We start from the raw sequence: 22,825 nt of genomic DNA, 5'->3' as shown, positions 1-22,825 counted from the left end.
AAGTAACAAGAGGCAGGGCAAACAATAAAAAACTAATGAGTAAATATGAACAAAACGGCAACAAACCCTTGCATATTCAAGTTGCCTTCGTTGGTGAACATGTCAGGTTTGTTGGAGATAATCAGTCTGATTTTATAAGGTTCATGTCGACCCACATTTGGAACAAGTTTCCTATGCACTATCGCGATTGGAATAAAGTTCCTTCAAAGTATAAATTTGAGTTATGGGATGCATTATATGTAAGTATATTATAGAATGTTGTATTTGTAATATATATATATATATATTGTTTTATGTTTCTAATTACTTGTTCCGGCAGCATTATTTTGATCTTCATTCGCACACTCAAGAAAAAGATCACTAGGCTAAAGTTGAGGCTACAATAAACCATGAATGTCAAAGGGCGTTCAAGGAACGAAAAAACGAGTTAAAGTCTCACTATGACTTCATAAAGGGAGGTGACAATCCCGAAATGGCTAAACTTTGTCCTCCAAGTGACTTTGACGAGGAACGTTGGATTGACGTGATTGACAAGCTCTTCAAGATAAGAAATACTTAAACCAATGTGAAGCAAATAAGAGAAACCGAGAAAAACACCACTATGTGAGTTGCCACGGGAGTCAATCTTACACCCAAAAGCGTTGGGTGCAGGTAAGAAAAATGTTACTATTATACAAAGACATACTAATTTAATCTCATGCTGAAAGGGTTATATTAATTTTTTCAATATATCTAATTAGACTGAAAACAAAGAACCTACAAGTTATGTTGAGGGTTTTGAGGACACCCATACAAAGGTTGGCGAATGGGTCAACGAAGCGGCACGATTAGACTATGTAACTGATTCGGACCTACTTGTATTTATTTTGGTCAAAATTATCCATTTCAATCAAAACTTATATATTTTGGTTATATAAAGTGTGTTCGGGCCTAAAAGAGCACAACACACTTTAAATAACTCAAAATATGGGATTTTTGGTTCAAATGGGTCAAAATTGCCCATTTCAACCAAACTTATATGTTTTGGTCAATTAAAGTATGTTCGGGCCAAAACGAGTATAACACACTTTAAATAACTCAAAATGTGAGAGTTTTGGTTCAAATGGGTCAAAATTACCCATTTCAACCAAAACTAATATATGTTGGTAAACTAAAGTTTGTTCGGGCCAAAACGATCATAACACACTTTAAATAACTCAACATATGAGGGTTTTGGTTCAAATGGGCCAAAATTACCCATTTCAACCAAAGTGAGCATATTTATGTTTATTATGTTAGGAACGGCTTTAGAGCGGAAAGACGAAGAATTGGAGATTTAAGGGATGATGACAACTATTGTGATTCAGAAGTTTTTCGAAATGTTTTTGGTGAATCGCGCGGGCATCTACGAGGAATTGGACATATTGAAAGAAGGGCAACACCACCTGTTAGTACCTAAATTTGGCTCTTCCTCCGGATCATCACAACATGATTGGCAAGAAAGTTTAAAAGCCGAACTCCAACAACAACAAAGTCAGATGCAAGAGATGTTTGCAAAAATGTCACAAGAGCTTGACAAAAAAACTTGAAGATGCCAAGAATCAATGGAAACAACATCAATCTTATGAATCCGATGATGAAAGTGATGATTAAACAATGGCAATGTCCTTTTAGTTGTATTTCATTTGGATAACTTACTTTTTTTTGCACGTTTTGGACAAATTGAAGGGTTGAATGTTATATGTTTGATGTAGGATAATTTAAGTTATGAATGGTTTTTGGACTTTTATTTTGGTATTTTGGATTAAGTTGAAAAACAGGTAAAAATCCCGAAAAATAGCGAAAAATGCAGCAGCATCCTGCAGATGCATTATTTTAAACTCTATACCGACAACATGTCGTCGGTATAGATAAATAAATAAATAAAATATTTTTAAATTCTATACCGACAACTTTTTGTCGGTAATAATAAAATAATATAATATTCTATACTTTATCCCGACGACATGTTGTCAGGATAGATTTAAACATTATTTTATTCCGTTATCTATACCGACTACAAGTTGTTGGGATATCATTTATCTATACCGAGGACATGTTGTCGGGATAGAATTTAAATATTATTTTATTACTTTATCTATACCAACGACATCTAGTATTAAAAAATAAAATAATATCTAAACTCTATCCCGACAACATGTCGTCGGTATAGATAAATGAATATTATATTATTATAATTAAAAAATGTTATTTATGTTTTTTATAAAAAATAAAACTTTTTCTTAAAAAAGTTTTTGTAACACTTGTCCCGACGAAATGTGGTGGGGAAAGGTTTTAGGTTATTTTTCGGGACGAAGCTATGCCAACTACACTATTCCGGACAACAAGTTGTTGGGATAAGTGTTTTTGATTTGTACCGACGACAAGTCGTCAGGAAAAGTTCAAAAATCGTTGTCTGGATAGGCCAAAATTCTTGTAGTGCAATGACCGCAGGATACATGATCGCGTGGTGGTGTTGGCCGCAGCGACAGCGATAAAAGCGGTGGTGGTGGTGTTAACAGTGGCGAAGCTTATTTATGAAAGTTTTCATAAAAAGGGGGTCGGGCTCAAATTTTTAGCCGAAAACAGGTAAATTTATAGTGTGTATACAAATTTTCAAGAAAAAATAGGTTAATTTACATTACTGCATAAAAAATAGGCCCTCGCTATGCTTCGTCCATGGGTGCCAAGAAAGTGAGAGAGTGAAAGTCTGAAATACAAAATAGAACATAATTAAAAACAAAAACAAATAAATAGGTAACTGCATTTCATTAATTAACCAAATATTACTCTTTTTCTCTTCCTGTGTGATCTATTTCATTCAGTTTGTAAAGGGGCATAATTTTCTAGTATCAAAATATTCATTTAACATTTACTTGGCAAATAAATCTCATTTAATTTGTTGTCCTGTTTAAACTATTAAATTATTTCCTCAACTAACTTGATGTTTGTGTTCTCCCTTAGTGATAACTGTAAGAATTTTTCCTTTTTGACTATCCCCAGAACCTTCGGTGTCCAGAAGTAATAAGATTATATTATTATATTATTCTTTTGTCTTTAAACGAACTACAAAGATTCTAAAGCCACATCGTATATTGATTCTGACATTTAATTCTGATATTACTATATGTGTATTTAATTAGGTTTGTTTCCCAGAATTTATATACATCGACCGAGCTGAAATAAAAAGACTCTTATATCTAGTGAGTGACGAAATATATAAACTTTTTAAATGATATTAGCGTTATAACAATAAATATAATAACAAAATCAAGTATCTCTCTGTCTTTATATATACACACACATATAAATACTATATACTTTTTTGCCCTCCAAAATAACATGCCTCGACCGAAATATGGCACGCACACCTCAAGAGCCAGCTAATATTTGTACATGCCATGCATAAAAGTTTATAATCTCAAATATCAACCATAAGTTTGAATATATGGACGACAATAAATGTTTCATCATATAAGGGATTATTGGATTTTAATACTTTTAACTTTGACTTACAAAACTTAGAAAATATTTGTTAACAGTCCCAACGTTGAATGCATTTTCGTATAGAAATCTCGCACTAACTGAAAACCCCATTAGTTTTTTTATAACATAGACTGCTTACATGGCAAAAATGTGTCTCTTACTGCAAATTAAGTGTTCATCTAACTCTAACTATACTATTAAAGCAAGATAATTTTTTCACATGGCATCATTATAGAGTGTTCACATTGGATTCCACATATGTAATTCTCTTAAATGCATTTTCCACCTAATTAACATTTATTAAAATACATAACAATTTATTAAATGCACAAATTCCACATATGAAATTCCCTTAAATGCATAAAATTCTAAAGTTAAATCAACTTATTCATATAAAGTTATAAAGACTGATCTTTAACCTTTTACAATTTAATATAAAATTCTTTATTAATTTTATTTTATAATCATTTAAATCAATAACAAAAGTCCGACTATATAAATCAAATGCAATGGCTAAAATATTGGAAAATTATTAAATGGTAAAAAACATGGACATATCTTCTAACATTTTTTATATACATGCATTTCAATTTTAATACTTTAAGTAATAATTTGATTTTAAATGAATATAAAATAAAAGTCATAAATAAAAATTATTATATAAAATAACTGAATTTACGTATTACATATAATATTTTTTATTTTTATTATAATTTTCGTCCTTGTGGAACACGAGATCTAACCTAGTTAAGAATAATTGAAAGTTGCTAAAATTTAACCTTGTTTGTTGTTTTAGGGCTTCAATCAAGTGTTCATTAAAAATGTAGGCCATGTGTGTTAAGTTTTCCTCTTAATTTGCGGTAAGAGACGTTTTTGTCACATAATCAATCCGTATCATTAAAAAAACTAACAAGGTTAACTTTCAATTATTATATATATCATCTAGAAAAATACGTTTAAAATTAGAACCATCTATAAATATTTTCTGAGTTAGTTAATCAGATTCAATAAATCATGAAATTATTAAAATCCTACAACCCAAATATACAGGATATCGCACCCACCAATAATGGTCATGTTACAAGTGACACAAATAACACATTGTTACAAACTAAGCATAAGTTTTATCATGTTACAATATAATGTGTGAAATATAATGATTTATAGTTGATAAACGTTAAAACGTCACATAATAAGGATTCTAGAAGAGGGCATGAGGGACCAAGCTTTATGTCATTGACAATAAAAGTTTAATAATAGTTTAATATTTTAACCTTTTATTTATAATCAATGTGGTCACTGTAGGATTTAGTTTCTAGAAAAAGAGAACAAGTACACAAAGAAAATAACGTTTTTGAATTTTTTATTGTTTTTATAAAATCAAAAAAAAGTTTTTGAATTCCTTTTCTGACTTTCCAGAATATTAATATATATATTTCTCAAATTCATAGAAAGACATATATATTCTTAGCCGTTGGACTTTATTTAAAAATTGCTTTCAGTTGTTTAACCATTTGTTATAGTATTAGCATACGTATTTTTCTATGTTTTTGGTGTTGAAGTCGGATGTCTCTCTAAAAACAAGCTCTACTAATAGCTTTTGTTTTTTTATTGGATTTACTGAATACTATTGGTGTTGTTTATTTGAATCACAACCAATATTTTTATAATCGGACTAGCCTTCAACCCAGCCGTCTTACTGGTTCACTGATTACACTAGTTTCTAAAGCCATGTAACATCATAACTAGTTAGTAAACTGTAACAATACTTTAATTTTAGGTGTATTGATTTTTATTAATCTCAACTATCTTTGTTTGGTCGTTGCCGGTTCAAACTAATGAATTGGCTGATAACGATCTCATATTTTATCATATTTGTTTCCAACGGTTCGCAACTAACAGAATGCTAACGACGTTAGTTTTAAGTCGACGGAAAAATGCATTTGGTCGGAAGAGTTACATTTTTTTGCCAGAAAACTTAAACTGAACGCCACCACCACCAACTGACTCACCACCAATACACCACAACCACTTGAGCACCATCAACCGATTCCGGCGATAGTTCCAGGGTTCCGGAGACCTCAACAATTGAGGCCTTTACTAACGACGTTAGCATTCTGTTAGCCGCAGACCGTTGGGAACAAGTATGATAAAAGATGAGATCATTATCAGCTAATTCGTTAGCTGGGGCCAACAACTACCAAAAGATGATAATTAAAAGTTTAAAATTAATAAAATCCAATATACCTTATTTTTATACATAAAATATTGGGTTCTTAATTCCCGCTCAACCATCGACCATCCAGTCTGGTTCCTGACCGACAAATTCAAACAAAATCGATGCAAACACATAAAATCAGATCGGCAAATCCCCGAGTTTCCGGTCCGGTTCTAAAAACACTTATCACAATAAATAAATAAATAAATAACACAACTTTATTTCCCAAAAAAATTATTTCCAAATTGGGCTTTTCCACATACTTCAATAATCCCAACCCAACCCAACCCAACCCAACCCACCGGTTTATTTTGGCCCAATATGTTTCATACCATTAACCATACCAATACCATCCATCTGGTTAAAAACTTAAAGTGGTCAACTAGTTTGACCAGCAGGAATCAAACTCTGCGAGATGGAGTACAGGAACAAACTTGTACTTGCTCCAATGGTTCGAGTTGTAAGTTCATGTATATCATAATATATACACTCTCGTTTATTTTACTATATGAAGAAACACTAACCGGACCCCGGACAGATTACTGGTAACCTGGGGGTTGGATAGCTGTTTCCCACGAGGGGTTAGACCCTTGGAAGATGGTTCTTCTGATAACCTGCAAAACAGACACCGTGAGCTCGTCACTGAGAAGGGGGGGTTCCTCCTTGTGACCACCCTCCGGCGTGAGAATCAGACTAGATTGCTCTTTAAATATAAAAGTATATTAAGAGATTGCTAGAGCAGATATCAGGTATAATATGATAATGTAGTAAGATATGTTGTGTTTAGATGATCATACCATTTGGGGTATTTATAGCCGAAGGTAGGTTTCCAAGGAGGTATGGCCGGCTGCAACAGTGTTCCTGTTCATCAACAGTAGCCTACGCACGTGCCCTGCTGGTATTTGGTGGGTAGGCAGCGGCTGATAGCGACCAGGCCTGCTGTATACTATTCCCTTTCCACCAACTGCCGGCTACGCACGTGGTATGACAGTAGTTGGTGAGTAGGCAGCGGCTTAATAGTGATACAGTACAGGAGCATGCTGCTCGCCATACTGTATCAGTGAGCTGTCGTATCCCTGATCAGATCTTTCGCCCATACCTCGTCAGGTACAGTGAAAGGTCCTTCAGTATAGACTGGCTTATTTGGGCGGGAGTATTCCCCCTCCCGCCTCTGTGCGGGATTGCTCCCGGCTTTGCTCATTCCTTCAGGTGACACTGAATGATCGAGAGCTAAGTACCTAGTGCGTGTAGCCATGCTGCGCGGGTGGCCTTCCCTCATGGCTTGTATCCGAGGCTGCGGGAACAGGCGGAGTCCTTCACCATGGGAGGCATTTCCTGCGGGACCAGCTTGCATACTGCGCGTAAGGACGTCACGTCTCTGAGCATGGTTGGTCCTGCGGATCCAGTTGGTCTCTGCGCAGACGTCCCTGTTTAAGGTGAGTCTTGCGGGTCCAACTGGGCTCTGCTGGGACCTACCTCTTCAAGTCCCCCCAGTCCAATGTTCTTCTCATGCGTGTTTAATAAAGTGAGGTGAACTTTTGGACTTAAGCAAAGGGTTTTGAAAAGGGTTTTGTAAGGTTTTCCATGGGAAGTCCTTGTCACTTGCAGAAATGCCCGAGTTTCCTGCTTGGTCTTTGGGTATGATGCGGGTAGGTCTGTAACCTCCTCGCAAGTCAGGAGCATTGAGTCCCAGTTGTGTGGATTCTCCATGAGGTTTTGGTAGTTTTGAACATAGTGATCAATTATGTTAAAACCACCAATTCCATCCTGGAACTTCAAACAACGTAGTTCTCAACGTTCCCGCTATGCGGGGATGTTATTTCCGTTTCCGCAAGCATTGCCCAGAAGATCCTTCCTGGTTTCAATTCCCAGCGGAGCGCTAGGTATGTGAAGGGTTTTGCCTTAACACTGTACCAGCGCTCGTCTTACGGTTACTTTACTTCCAAGGTATTCCTAGCGTCAATTCCCTGCAGGTGCTAGGTATGCGAAGGGTTTTGCCTTTACACTGTACCCGCATCTGTCTTATAGTTACTTGGTTGCCGAGGAATATTTGGCTTCAATTCCCTGCGGGTGCTAGGTATGTGAAGAGTTTTGCCTTTACACTGTACCCGCATCCGTCTAACGGTTACTTGTTCGCCAAGGTTTACTTGGCTTCAATTCCCTGCGGGTGCTAGGTATGTGAAGGATTTTGCCTTTACACTGTACCCGCATCCGTCTAACGGTTACTTGTTCGCCAAGGTTTACTTGGCTTCAATTCCCTGCGGGTGCTAGGTATGTGAAGGATTTTGCCTTTACACTGTACCCGCATCCGTCTAACGGTTACTTGTTCGCCAAGGTTTACTTGGCTTCAATTCCCTGCGGGTGCTAGGTATGTGAAGGGTTTTGCCTTTACACTGTACCCGCATCCGTCTAACGGTTACTTGTTTGCCAAGGGGTAAGGGGTATTTTCCCGCTTACTTTTTAATATTTTCGAATTTTGAATTTTGAAATTCGAAGAGTTGGTGGAAAGATAAGAACAGTCCAAACCTCTGAAACGTCGTGCGACGGTTTCTTCTGACTGTGTCAGGACGTGCAGGAAGTTATGGTGACGTGACAGAACATGGTCATTCCAGACGCTTTTCCTGGCGCGTGGGCACGATTTTTCGGGCGCGTGGCCGCGAAATTACTGGCACGCGTCCTGTCAACAGCTGTTGCCAGCCTGCTTTTTGCCACGTGTCATAGTTTCATTGCACCTTCGATTTCTCTCTCCTCCGCATTAAATTCACCGCATTAATTGCGATTAGTATATAAAGGGGGAGAGGCCCCTTTGTAATCCACACTTTCACCTCTCTTCTTCTTCTTAGTGATTTCCGGCAAATACTCCCCTTTTTCAGGCAAGCATTTTCCCGAAATCACTCTTCTTTCTGCAAAAATGTCTTCTCATGATGCTGAAGCTGTAGCCGACGATAGGAGTACTGCTGGCGAGTGCCAGTGTGCTCTACCTCTCGATCAGTACCAGTACATAGTCAGGAAGTTCATGCTCGAGTCTCTCGAGCCTGAGTTTCCTGAATCCCACCAAACTGTGTACGATGCCCCCAGTGGCAAGATCGGGGTATATGCTGCATTCTTTGTTTATGGGAACCTTAGGTTTCCATTGACAAAGTTTATGTATCGTGTCCTGGAGAGGCACGGTGTGCACCTGACCGAGGTGCATCCGATGGCGATTGCCAAGGTCCGGCACTTCGAGTGGGTGTGCCGGATTCTGGGTATTGAGCCCTACGTGGACCGCCTGATGACCTTCTATACTTGGAGGTGCGTCCAAGGGTGGTACACCCTGACAACCCGTATAAAGGGTTTGAAGATCTGCGTGACCGAGCGCAGTCTCCGATCGTGGAAGCGGGAGTTCTTCTACATCTCTGCCCGCGCCATCCCCATTGCTATGAAGTTCAAGAAGGGTCAAGCGCTTCCGAGCCTTCACGCTTCCAGCTACCAGGAGGCGGAATGGTTCGCGAAGATATCCCGGGTCCAATCTCCGGTTTACCGGTTTGCGGAGTCCGGGATGGTGCTGCTGGGGATGAGCCGGGTATGGAAGGATGCGTCCCGGTTTCCCATCCTTCTTGAATATGGTTTGAACTCTATTCCTTATGGTATGTCTTGTCTTTCTTGCTGATATTAGTTAATTTTCTAACTGTTTCTTTTTCTTTCAGAGGGGAATAATTTGGAGTCGCTCCTGTTCCCGCGGGAAGCTGACAGCCCTGTGCGGGTGGGCACTCGTGCTCTGGATGACAATGAGTTGCCCATCCTGGAGAAAACGGCGGATAGGTTTGTGGAGGTCTATCCGCCGGGCCAAGAGATCCTGAGCCACCGGCGGCCAGGTAAGGAGATATTCTATCCTGAACCCCTCAATGCTGTACCCGTTGCTGAAAATCCTTACGTCCTGTCTTCTGAGGAATCCGCAGATGGTCCTCCCCTTGTGCGGAAGAAGACTGCTGCCGGCGTGAAGGGGAAGGAGAAGGCCACAGCTGATCCAGTGGTTCTATCTGACACGGAGTCAGATAGTGAAGAGGTGGCGGGGAAGCCCGGTGGTGAGAAGACCACTGCTCCGGAGGCTACGACCGTTACCTCCGGAGAACCAACGAAGACGACGGTGACCGGTACCAAGAGGCCGGCTCCATCGGGTTCCTCCCCGCCCGTCCGTACGTTCAGGGTCAAGAAAACCCGTAAGTATAATCATAATGCCTTTGTAGATTTGTCACTTCTTAATTTTCTTTTAACACTTTCTTCTTTGTGCAGGCGTGGATGTTGACGCAATCCTGGGTGAAACGCAGGGGAGTACTTCCTCGCCAATGATGGTAGGCTCGGTCAGCCTTCCTGAGGCGTCGACCCAGTCGCCTGCGCCTGCATCCGCTGGTCCAGTTGGTCGTTCCGTCGAGCCAACTGTTCCGGCCGAGATGACGTCACCGCCGGCCGTGAGTGCGATTTTTACAGCATCCTTCACGGAACCGGCGGTTACTGCTGCTTTTAAGGAGGCGGCGACCGCGGCGGAGACAACGACGGCGACCACGGCGGCTGCCACCATGCCCGCGCCACCGGCACCAATGGCCGGACCATCAGGTACGCGCAGGGCTTCACGCCGATCTTTGCCACCTTCCCGTCTGCCTGACCTGTTGGATGGATTTCCTTTAGGTTCAGGTGATGGGTTTGGCGGCTATCGGCCTGTCATTGACCCTACAGGTGCGTAGGGTTCCACTTTTTCCCTTAATGTTTTTCATCATCTTTTCCTTACTGCTTTTGTTTCTTTTGCAGTGTCGGATTCCAATGAAGTGTATGTTCCTCGATGGAACATACGCCGAGGAACAACCCTTCGCACACCCGTGGAGTGCGTGGACTGGGCTCGCCACGCTGCTCCTCCGGGCGCGTTGGGGGAAGCCATGGTTAGCTACCAGGAGGGTAGGCTAACTAATGAGCTTCGGGTTCTCCAGGCCCGGATGCAGCCGCGCGTCGAGCTGCTTTGTCGTGAAAACGACAAGTTGAAAGCAGCTCACGCCAAGGACATATCTGAGGCGCGTGCTCTTCGGGAGGAGAACCAACAGCTGGCGGCAGCTGCCGCCGACAAGGAGAAGGCCTTCAAGGCCCTCGAGGTTGAAGTTCAGGCGCGACTCGAGGCCCGCTCCAAGGCTGCCCAAGCTGTGAATGAACAGCTTCGGTTGGCCAGGGAGACTGCGCGAAACGCAACCGAGAGGGCTGCCAAGGCTGAAGCCGTTGCTGAGCCTTTGCGTGTGGAGAATGAGGAGCTCAAGGCCAAATTAGAGGCTCTCCAACGCGCTCATGATGCCTTGGCAATGGAAGATGCCAAGAAACTCCAGGAAATCCTGGACCAAAGGGGGGTGCTTGACCAGACCCAGCGGAAGCTTAAGGGCGTCGAAGAGGCTGCCGCTAAGGAAGTTTTACTTGCCAACCTTAACAAGAGCGAAGCCGAACGCGCCCATACCGAAGCTCAAGCTGCCCTCCGATGGCTTCTTCGAGAAGCGTTGCCTCAGGTATGTTTAGATTTATTTTCACGCATTTCTTTTGTAAGAAAAGGTTCTAATACTTGTGTTTTCTTTGTAGGTTGTGCGTCGGGTCTTTTCAGAGACCTCTTACGATGATGCTATGACCGCAGCCCTCAACGCTTCTCATGATGATGGGGAAAAGGCCGGCTTCATGCTTGGTCTAGGGTTTGTTGAGAAAGGCGTCCCGCCTTCCAACTTCCCTTTATTCAATGTGGATACTGAAGCCATTTATGACCAAGCATTGAACCAATACGCCGCCTTCCCGCATCCAGTGGTGGAGAAGGTGGACGAAGTAGCTGCTGCTGATGATGGGTTAGCTGTCCTCAAAGCGTTCCTCGAACCACCCCGTTCTGACGGAGCGGGTCCAAGTGGTAGCGGCCCTGAGGCTTGATCCTGAAGATCCCTTCCCATTGCTAAGACTTGTATAGTTTTTTATTTTCTTTTAGGCGGGTAGTTACCTGGCCATTCTTGTAATATATTCTTGAAATATTAATCTTTTTGCGTATAAGATTGTTATTTCCTTCTTTGGGTTCCTTGCTTTATAAACTTATGACTTGCATACTTAGTTTAAATTAGCAATTTTCCAAGTGTTTAGAATAAGAACCTTTGAACGTGGTTGATAGTGGGTTAAAGTTTCGCTTCCTCCTTCGTGATTGTGCGGGTAGAACCGTCACTTGCACTTGGTAGGATGGCTAAACTTTAACTTTTATCTAACCTGCGTGCTGGTTTTTCTTACTTTTTGAGGATAAGTTAACCTTTGAACGTGGTTGATAATAGGTGTGAAGTTTTGCTTCCTCTTTCGTGATTGTGCGGGTAGAACCGTCACTTGCACTTAGTAGGATGGCAAAACTTTACCCTTATCTGACCTGCGTGTAGGTTTTTCTTACATTTTGAGGATAAGTTAACCTTTGAACGTGGTTGATAATAGGTGTGAAGTTTTGCTTCCTCTTTCGTGATTGTGCGGGTAGAACCGTCACTTGCACTTAGTAGGATGGCAAAACTTTACCCTTATCTGACCTGCGTGTAGGTTTTTCTTACCTTTTGAGGATAAGTTAACCTTTGAACGTGGTTGATAATAGGTGTGAAGTTTTGCTTCCTCTTTCGTGATTGTGCGGGTAGAACCGTCACTTGCACTTAGTAGGATGGCAAAACTTTACCCTTATCTGACCTGCGTGTAGGTTTTTCTTACCTTTTGAGGATAAGTTAACCTTTGAACGTGGTTGATAATAGGTGTGAAGTTTTGCTTCCTCTTTCGTGATTGTGCGGGTAGAACCGTCACTTGCACTTAGTAGGATGGCAAAACTTTACCCTTATCTGACCTGCGTGTAGGTTTTTCTTACCTTTTGAGGATAAGTTAACCTTTGAACGTGGTTGATAATAGGTGTGAAGTTTTGCTTCCTCTTTCGTGATTGTGCGGGTAGAACCGTCACTTGCACTTAGTAGGATGGCAAAACTTTACCCTTATCTGACCTGCGTGTAGGTTTTTCTTACCTTTATAAGAATTTTGTTTTGAACCGTTCGACGCGCGGTTGTCGATAGGTTAGTGTTCATTTTCCTTTCATGATTCATGCGGATAGACCGGCACTTTCATTTAATGGAATAATTGAACTCCTTCAACTGACCTGCGTGAAAGTTTGCCACGTTATTGGGTTCGTGCGGGTAAGACCGCCTTCCCACGCAACGACTTCACGTTATGTGAATGCCGTCACCAGTGTTGGATAGTTTTAACCGTTCGACGCGCGGTTGTTGATAGGTTATTATTCAGTTTCGTTAATGATTCATGCGGATAGACCGGCACTTTCATTTTTGGGTGCTGAACTTTTTCCCCTTCAACTGACCTGCGTGAAGGTTTGTCACGTTATTGGGTTCGTGCGGGTAGGACCGCCTTCCCATGCAATGACTTCACGTAATTATGCGGTGAAAACCGGCATATTAGTGTCCAGAAAAGTATTAAATGTAAAATCATCAGCTTCGATATTCTTAAGAGAATCATTTCCATTAGAAGTGGCTCTTGGCCTTTTCTTTACAAATTGGAATTGATTTACATGCAAAATGTGTAAATGAGCTCCCTTGTTGGGATGGGAGTGCCATCGAGCCGATACGCACCTGGTTCGGGATCTCGTTCTTTACGCAGCATGTAGTCTCGATTTTGAAGCTGGAATTGATTCGTGTTTTCCCCAGCTGGGGTTCTATACGCACCCGCCTGCTCAGCCTTTATTACGCCACGAGGTGCGCGAGCGTCCCATCTCTGACAAATGCTTCGACCATATCTTTTACATCTATGCATTCTTCAGTGTTGTGGCCCTTTGTCTTGTGAAAGTCACAGTATTTGCTCCGATCTGCATCGTGACGATGTCGGATTATTGGCGGTTTTGGCCATGGGAGCCCTTCAGTGGCGAATATCTCAGTGACGCTTTTGGTGAGTGGCGTCCATCTGGAGTTCCGGTGCGACTGTACATTATCCCTTCCGCCCAACCGATTTTGCAAGCCGGATGAGGTGTCAAAGTTTACCCTTGACTGCCAGATGCCTAGCTTTCGTTTTTTATTTAATCGGGCGGTGAGGACGTTGTCTTCTCTCGTCCTCTGGGTGTAGAGGTTTGTGCTCTGTGGGAGATCTCTACCCAGTTGTTTTTCTGTTTCCGCATAGCGTTTTGCTGCTGTCATGATGCCATCCCATGTGGATGGCATGCCATCTTTACCCGTTAGGGTGCGGATGAGCTCTGGGTCATGTGCGCCCTGGATGAAGGCAGCGCGAACAAGATCTTCACTGATATTGCCCAAACTTAGCTTCTTTGAGTTGAAGCGAGTGATGAAGTTTGGCAGAGATTCGTCTTCCTCTCGTATGCATTTGAGGATTGTCCATTGCTCCTCGGTATACTTCCGTTGCTGGCTGAAGTGTTGGCTAAACTTTTGTTGGAAGTCTGCCCAGTCGTAGATGTGGTTGACCGGTAGACGATCGAACCATGCTCTAGCAGCCCCAACCAGCGTCATTTGGAACATGTAACACCACGTGGGTTCCGTCCAATTGCTGACGGTTGCCCCTGCTATGAACCTGTTCAAATGATCGTCTGGATCAGATATACCGTCATATGTGCCTATGTTGGGCATTTGTTTGGCACTCTTTGGGGCGATTGCCTCAGCAATGTCCCTTGCAAATTTGGACGTTCCTGCATTTGCAACGTTTGGTCTGAACGTTTTAGAGAAGTCTCGTGGACTTCCACCTGTGCTTTTTGGTTTGAAGGCTTGTCCAAAATGCCTTTTCGGTTGGGATTCCGTTTCCTTATGCTTCCCTTTTGCCCTATGGCGAGGGTTCGCGTCGGAGTCGGATTCCTCCGAGTCATCCTCCCAGTATTCGAATTCGTCGGCCTGTTGCACGGAACGCAAGCGTTCGTCCAACTCAGCCTGGAATTCCTTTTGTCGTGCCTCCGCCCATGCCTTAACTTCTTCGAGAGTTTGGCGGGGGAGTCTTCGTTTCTCAACCTGGGTATTAGTGGATCCCAGTAGGCGATCATTTACTGCACTTGCCCCAGCTTTGGTAAGTGGGGTAGTGTTCGTAAAATTTACTTCGCTTGCCCCGGCTTCGGTAGCCGGGGTAGTGTTCGTAAAAACTGTGTTGCCGGTATTCCCCCTAGTAGCAGGGGTTATGGTTACCGGAATTTCTCTAACCATCTTTGTAGAAGTTTGAAAAAACTGGAGAAAAATAAAGTTCTAGCTTTACTATACTAGATTTGTGTAAATTATTATTATTATTAGAATTTAGAAATAGAATAATGATGCAAAAATCCAGTGTTGTATAACTCGCTAGGCGCTAGTCGGACGGTTGGTTAGTTAGGAACTAGTGATTAATCGGATTGGAACTGATATGTAAATTTTCAAATATACATAAAATAAATTTTACAATTTTGAGTAGGTACTGGCTATTAATTAATCGGATTGGAATTTATATGTGAATTTTCAAATATCCACATATATACCAAATTTTATATATAAATAAATTTTATAATTTTGACAGATTTTTACCAAATACCGATTAGTAACTCGCTAGGTGCTAGTCAGACGGTTGAGTAGGCATTGGCTATTGATTAATCGGATTGGAATTTACATTTAAATTTTTAAATATCCACATATATACCAAATTTTATATATATGAATAAATTTTACGCTTTTGACTGATTTTTACCAAATAGTGATAGTAACTCGCTAGGGGCTAGTCGGACAGTGGGGTCCTGGGTAGTGATTAATCGGAACTTGTGCACGATTTTTAACAATCATACAATCATACTAGGCACTAGGCAAGTGCGTGCGTGGTGCGGTTTTGGGATTCAGTTTTTGGATTTTTTAAATCTATCACTTTCGGTTTTTCGGTTTTGGTTTTTGTTTCTGTTTTTGTTTCAGTTTGGTTTCGGTTTTTGCCATTTGAGCTTGAAAGTTTTAGGCCGAAAAAGAAGTTGGGCTGAAAATAATGAATTTAGGTATAAATAATTCTGTTAATTATTAACTAAGTGACTAGTATGCATTTGGCCAAAAATATTTGAGTTACATATTTATTAAATTCTTATAAATTACTTAAAATAGATAATAAAAAAATAAAAATCTAGAAATTCAGTTTGGTTCGGTTTTTTTGGTTTTTATTACATGCAAAACCAAAACTGGACCATAAGTTCGGTTTTTACAAAAACATAAAACCAAACCGTCGGTTTTTGTTTCGGTTTGGATTTTTCGGTTTCCTACACACCTCTAGTGCTTGTGAAAAACACTAACCGCCATAACTGACAATCATAACAGCCGATTAATATCGATTTTTGCAACACTGAATGAGTGAATCATATCAATTCGCATGTGCTTGTTTGTTCATGTTTGAAATTTATCAGTAAATATATGTTTGATGATGGGATTGGATGGAGTAATAGAAATGTTATAGATTTCTATTAACAAATTTAGGTTTTTTTTTTTTTTTTTTTTTGCAATTTTAAATTATAGTTTCATGAAGTTAAAATTAAGGTTTCAGTTATGTAACTCTGTGTTTATTGTCAGGGAACATTGCCATTCAGATTACTGGCAGCTGAATATGGTGCAGACATTACATACGGCGAGGAAATTATTGATCATAAACTACTCAAATGTGAAAGACGCATAAACGGTAAATATACTTGCAGCAATACAGCTCTATTATTTATGGTAATTAAGTAGCTGATGAATTTCATTTGTTTATATGTGGTAGATACTATTGGTTCTATTGATATAGTGGAGAAGGGTACAGAAAATGTTGTTTTTCGAACATGTGATCAAGAACGAAATCATGTAGTGTTTCAGTTGGGCACTTCAGACGCTGTTCGGGCTTTAACTGCTGCACAGCTGGTGTAAGTTTCTTTCTTCTAAGTTCTATGTTTATGTGCAAATAGTTTTATGTTTATAAATATAGCTTCAAAGACAAGCAAATCTAATATCAAAGACGAGCTGGTTTAGGATTCGACTATAATTACTAAAATAATAGTAATAAAGAATATTCCCTTATTATGTTTGGGTAGAGTTCTGTGCAGAACACAGTTTTTTTACGATAACATGCAGAGCAAAATAAATCATTCATTTTTCATATCTTAAAATTTTCAAGATATAAGAAAATGATTAAATGCGTTGTTTTTTGAACTTTTTTCACCTCTCTTGAAATTCAATATTTACATAAATAGTCCATCACGTGTAAAATGACTTAAATACCCTTCCATTTAACCGAAAAATCTAACATAGTGAAAAGGACAAAAAGGATTAGGTATTTGAAACCTCGGGCCACGATTTAAGAAAAAATGAAAATTCGTACTTTAAACTAGGTAAACCTCAGGGATGAAAACCGAAGTTAACACTTAACTCTATGTGCAATTATAGAGTATATTTCTTTTGTTATTATAAATGCACAATTACTTCAATTGTTTATCTTCACTCAGGTGTAAAGATGTTGCAGCTATAGATATAAACATGGGCTGCCCTAAAGCGTTCTCTATAAGTGGAGGAATGGGAGCTGCATTATTGAAGAAACCGGACCTCATTCATGATGTATGCAACTCATGGTATTCGTTTCTTCTTTATTTAATATTTGTAACCGATATCTAACTCTTCAAAAACTTACCAGATTTTGACAACATTAAAGAGGAACTTATCTATACCAGTAACGTGCAAAATACGCCTGCTAAATTCAACTCATGATACTGTAGAATTGGCTAGACGAATCGAAAAAACCATGGTTTCTGCTCTAGCTGTCCATGGAAGGTAACACTTTATTACCACTTATGTTGTTCGGTCCTGTTATTTTAAAAATTTGGTAATATTTTTTAGAACAACATTCTTTAGGTTTATAGCATATTTCACTTTTTGTTCGTAAACTAAGGAAATAACAAAAATTATCCTTTGTCTTCACATTCTGTCACAGTTTACGTCCTTTCCACTAGCGGATGTTAATTTTTCCGTTAAGTCCAGTCACATGAGGGTATTTTGGTCATTTTACTCTATTTACACAGCAAATAAAAAAGCAATTATTTGTTATTATATATGAAATATATATACATAAAAGGATAAAATTTCGACATCTCTCTAAAAGACCAAATTTCCAGAGGGAGAAGAGATGTGAAAATTTTGTGAATATATATTTTGTTTATAATTACAAGTTATAATTTATTTTTATTTTTCTATTTGTTGCATGATTAAGGTAAAATGACCAAACTGTCTTCATGTGCAATGCACGATTGCACAAGACTGGGCTTAATGGAAAAAATTAGCATTCGTTAGTGGAAAGGACGTAAGCTATTACAGAATATTAACATAAAGGGTGATTTCTGTAATTTCCTTAGTTTAAAGACGAAAAGTGTAATTTTTCAAATTTTTAAGTTTTCGTTAAGTAAATTGCAGAAGAGTTGCAGATAGGCCAAGAGATCCTTCTAACTGGAGTGAAATTGCAAATGTTGTAGATGCACTTTCTATTCCCATCATTGCCAACGGTGATGTATTCGAGTATGATGATTTTCAGCGCATTCGGAACGTGACAGGCAAGCTAGTCATTATTCATGAATTAAATAAAATTATATTTTTATATAAAATAAATTTGCTAATAACTAATCATTTATCATAGGCGCCTCGTCTGTGATGGTTGCTAGAGGAGCTCTTTGGAATGCTTCTATTTTCCATCCTGTTGGGTCACCGATTGAAGTAGTGAAAAGAGAGTATGTTAGGAAGGTATGTTATTAAATAATCATAGGTTAAAACTATAAAAATGTTTATTTATGTATTTATTTATTTATATATTTGGTTTTAGAGCATTTTATGGGATCATGATATTAAAACCACTAAGTACTCATTGAAAGAGATGATAATGCATTATACTTCCTTGGAGCTTCCGGAAGGAAAGGCGGTGACAAAATCAGAAAACTTGGCTGATATCGCGTATGTCATTATTTGTTATCGTGATAAAATTATGAATTGGTTTAAACCGTTTATAAGTTTTTTGTTAATCTTTTGTAATTTCAGGCGTGTTTATGGGGAAGAAAAGTATTATGAATCGATCAACAGGAAGCGATTGTAAACATGAACTTGTTCTTTACAAGTGAATTTGGCAATTTTGGAATTAAAATGTTTACAAGATATCCTAGCAGTGACTAATTATTGTGAGCTACCTTTATATATAATATAAAGGGTGAGGTTCAATATATATGCTCAGATTATTTATTTGTAAAATGAAATTTTGTATGTTGTTAAATGTTAATGTTGGCTTCAGGTGGTTTTTTTTAGGATAACACACATTTTGGTCAATGTGGATATTACAATTATATTCTAACTTTGGTTATGTAGATGATCTTTTTGTTGTGGATATCATGTAGACTATTTTACTAACGTGAAGCGGTGTCTCGTTAGCGTTTTTACATGTTTAGATTTGCATACCGTTGTTTATATCATTGACCTTCCATGGTGATGGATCGAAAATGAACAAGAAATTTGGGTAGTAGAGATCCAAAAAGTTTATGGAGTGTCTTTTATTAAAGATTTAAAAAAAACAGTTAGAACTGGTTCATTGCAAACCGACCCGCACCGGTTTGACAAAAAAAACCAGTTTCAACCAAACCAGGTCCCAAACCGACCTAGCCTGCCAGTTCTATCACCGGTTTCCCTTCTAAACTACCAAATTGGTTTTAATTTTAAAAACGGACCTTTCATACTCTAAAACCGGTTCTAAACCGAGCCGAATTGATTTGAACCAGTTCGACCTTTCATACTCTAAAACCGGTTTAGACTATGGTATGACCAAACTGGTTCGGTTTAAAAAAATGGTTTTGATCATGGTTTGACCAAACTGGTTCAGTTTGAAAAAAAGCCCGGTTTTGTACACCTCTTGAGTTTTTATCTCCTGCGCACGAGCTAGCCCAACAGATGTGCAATTGATGGATGTGATATTATCAGCCCAAAAGGTACTCATGTGGAATCATGGTTGTAAAAGGTGTTGGTGTGATATGTAACATATGTTTATATGAATTGTAGTGTAGATATAAATTCTTAAATTAGGTATTTTAAGTAGTTTAATTAGTATGTTTATTGACAAAACAAGATTAAAATACGTGGTACCATTATATTTTGGGTCTCGTATTAAAACCTTTAAGTGAAAGCATTGCCTACGATAACGTTGCAACGCATTTGTTGTTGGTTGCCTGACAAACAACTTTCCAAACAGTCGAGATCTCCACCCGTTTGCCAACTTGGCGCCACTTTGACCCGTCTCCTTTGGTCGGGTTTGAGACTAGGAATACACTTGTATCATGAAAATGTTCTAATTAATACTGTCCTTAGGCTATGTGTTGCGGTATAACACCGTCGGTTTTATATCCTCCACGTTAGAAGCCGCCTCCATGTCACCATAACCCCCCCACACACACACACACACACACACTTTTCCCCTTATTTTGCCGTCCCCATGGTCCCTTCTTCTTTAACACCCGATAACGCTTGTCTGGCCCACCTGATAACGCTTGGTGTTTTACACGAGTCGAGCCAGGTTGATTTCGAGCTCGGGCTCGAAATTAAACGACACAACTCAGCTAGGCTCTAGCTCGATTTTGAAGTTAAACGGGCTTAAGATCGAGCCAACGAGCCGAGCCTTGACTTGAGCTGAGCCTAGGTCGATTTTGGCTCAATTACAAAAATGAGCCAAATTAGCTCACGATGTCTCAATTTAAGTATTTTTAGCTAGTTTTATTCGAGTTTTTATCGAACGAGTCATGAGCCCAAGTTTCGAGTCTCGAGCTTTTTGAACAGCCCTATTTGTACTAACATCGTGTTGACTTTATTAATTGGTATCCTGAGTAGCATAATAACACTTCAATTAAATTCTTAACATTCCAAAATCTAAAATATAACCACATCAATGGAGTATTATGTAAGCACTAAGCAGGCCCAAAAGAATAAAGATTTACATTTAATATTTGTTTAAACGTCACTTTTTAACTTATTTTCAAGAAACAATCCAACAAAGGGAATAAAGTAAAGAAAATATGTTGATTTGGTTAGTATGCACCAACCACCACTCTTGCATACGCGGGAAAAACACGTAAAACACCAAACATGTATTTATTTATATATATATATACTAGTTTTAGAGGTTGTGTCACACACGAAATAATTCAAATTATAAAATTATAAGTAAAAAAAATTAATTACATAACGTATATGAAAAAAATGTATTACATCTATACTTGTATCTATACAATGTGTACATAAATTGATTTTATTTATATATATCATAAAATGATTTTTTTAAATGAACTCAATAAAAAAAATGTCCGTGCAAAAACGTACCCGAGAATGCTTTTTTCTATTGAAAAATTCATTATGAACAAGTTTCGGAAATAGAGCTTCTCATACGATAGTAGTTCTAACCACTCAGCCTAAATACAAAAGAAGCGTTACCTTTATTGATATATTTATCAATTTACCACACATCAAAGGAAAGTACAACATTAAATTGTACCACTCAGCCTAAATATAACCCATCAAATGAAAGGAGAACATTAAATTGTAATGACGGGTGTTCTTCAAAAACTATGTTTTTCTGAGCTACACCATGAAAAAGATTTTGATAAGTTTCAGGGAACTTCTCGACTTTGTCATACAACATAAAAAATAGCATGTTAACTCATTCAATTTTGTGAATATTCATTTGAGCATAGTTATGCATGACATGCTTCGCATACAAAGTTCTAATCACCATTGAAGGAAAAATTAATGTTGACATAAATATTTCAAATTTGATAAAAGTTAGAAGCATTGATAGGCATGGGCACATCGAAAGTGTTCGCAGTATTTTCTTATATTTTAATAGTTGAGGGAAAAATAGTTAGTTTGCCATATCCCGAACCTTTTGATTATTTCAAAAAATGCCCTTAAAAATAAATTTGAAACCCGAATTATGTTTAAACTTCTAACTTTCATACTTCTAACATTTTAAAGTCAGCACTTTAAACCCATTACAAATTTAACGATAAATGTATTTTGCATTCTCAAACTTTTAAAAATATTCAAAATTTTTATGTTTGACCCGTTACAAATTTTAACCTAAATGCAGTTAACTTGTACCAAACAATCTATTTACCAACTTTTGACCCATAAAATCAAATTTAAGTTCCACAAAAAAGCCGAACCAATTTTCATTTGAGAAGCATGATTTGTTGTTAATTTTTGAAATTCACCAAGTATTTTGAAATATATAGTAAAATAATATGTTAATATTTATATTTATAAAAATATATAGATATTATATAAATATAGTGTAAAAGGAAAGTGAATCATTTATGATTTATTATACATATATTAGGGTATATTAGTTTTGAAGGAAAAAAAATTGTAAGAATTAACCAACACATGACAAGTGTTCACATTTATTTTACTTTATTAGAATAGGTGTATATATATATATATATATATATATATATAAAAGTTAGAATCCAATGTATTACATGGATTTGGAAAACGATATATAATTCATAAGTTTCAAAAATATATCTTATAATTGAAACTCACGTATTACATAGTTGTAAATTCATGTTAATATCTGAAGTTGTATTGCTGTAAATAAACTTTTTAAGATCAAAATAATGATAATAACATTGAGAAGTTTTAAAAATGCAAATCATAACGTCTTATATAACTCTAGTAAAGGCTAAAGTAATTTATTTTCTATTTTTTAATACTATTTCCTCTTAATAATAACAACAATAACGTAGTTAAGTTTGTTCTTAGAATATATATACATGGCACGCTCTCAATTTCTAATTGTCTAAATTACGTAATATATTATTGATGTGCTTTCTTTTTCTTTTCTTTACTTTTCTTTTCTTTCTTTCTTTTTTTTTTTTGTGTGTGAATAGCAATATATTATTGATGTGTAATCTTTATATTAAGTTTTGTATTTTTTTGTCCCCAATCATTATCCTTAAATTTTTAATCTATACGATAAACTCTCTCTTTTTTTAATTGATGGCATGTTTTAATGTTTAACCAATAATCATTCATTTCTTAAGATCTATCAAATTTTGTAGGAAAT

The 22,825-nt window shown here is 38.2% G+C and overlaps 1 protein-coding gene across 1 annotated transcript; it reads left to right on the top strand.

Annotated features, from left to right (window-relative positions):
* The first annotated feature begins 6,140 nt into the window (after positions 1 to 6,140).
* On the top strand, positions 6,141 to 18,880 carry LOC143626313 (uncharacterized). Its single transcript, XM_077096444.1, has 9 exons — positions 6,141 to 6,182; positions 16,288 to 16,393; positions 16,475 to 16,613; positions 17,193 to 17,301; positions 17,378 to 17,514; positions 18,151 to 18,287; positions 18,371 to 18,474; positions 18,554 to 18,681; positions 18,766 to 18,880. Exons 1-9 carry the CDS (start codon positions 6,171 to 6,173, stop codon positions 18,818 to 18,820), a joined length of 927 nt encoding a protein of 308 aa, XP_076952559.1. The 5' UTR covers positions 6,141 to 6,170; the 3' UTR covers positions 18,821 to 18,880.
* The last annotated feature ends 3,945 nt before the right edge of the window (positions 18,881 to 22,825 follow it).

The sequence above is a fragment of the Bidens hawaiensis genome, unplaced genomic scaffold (assembly GCF_021521415.1).
Source record: "Bidens hawaiensis isolate Kalapana, Puna unplaced genomic scaffold, B.hawaiensis_p1.1 tig00004357_1, whole genome shotgun sequence".
In the NCBI taxonomy this organism is placed as follows: domain Eukaryota; kingdom Viridiplantae; phylum Streptophyta; class Magnoliopsida; order Asterales; family Asteraceae; genus Bidens; species Bidens hawaiensis.
This window is presented reverse-complemented; position numbering and strand designations above follow the sequence as displayed.

What these genes read in the sequence shown, in the direction of transcription:
- LOC143626313 (XM_077096444.1), top strand. An exon ending in GCTCTAGCTGTCCATGGAAG is followed by an intron (nt 17,515 to 18,150) that starts GTAACACTTTAT and finishes AGTAAATTGCAG; the next exon opens with AAGAGTTGCAGATAGGCCAA. An exon ending in GCGCATTCGGAACGTGACAG is followed by an intron (nt 18,288 to 18,370) that starts GCAAGCTAGTCA and finishes CATTTATCATAG; the next exon opens with GCGCCTCGTCTGTGATGGTT.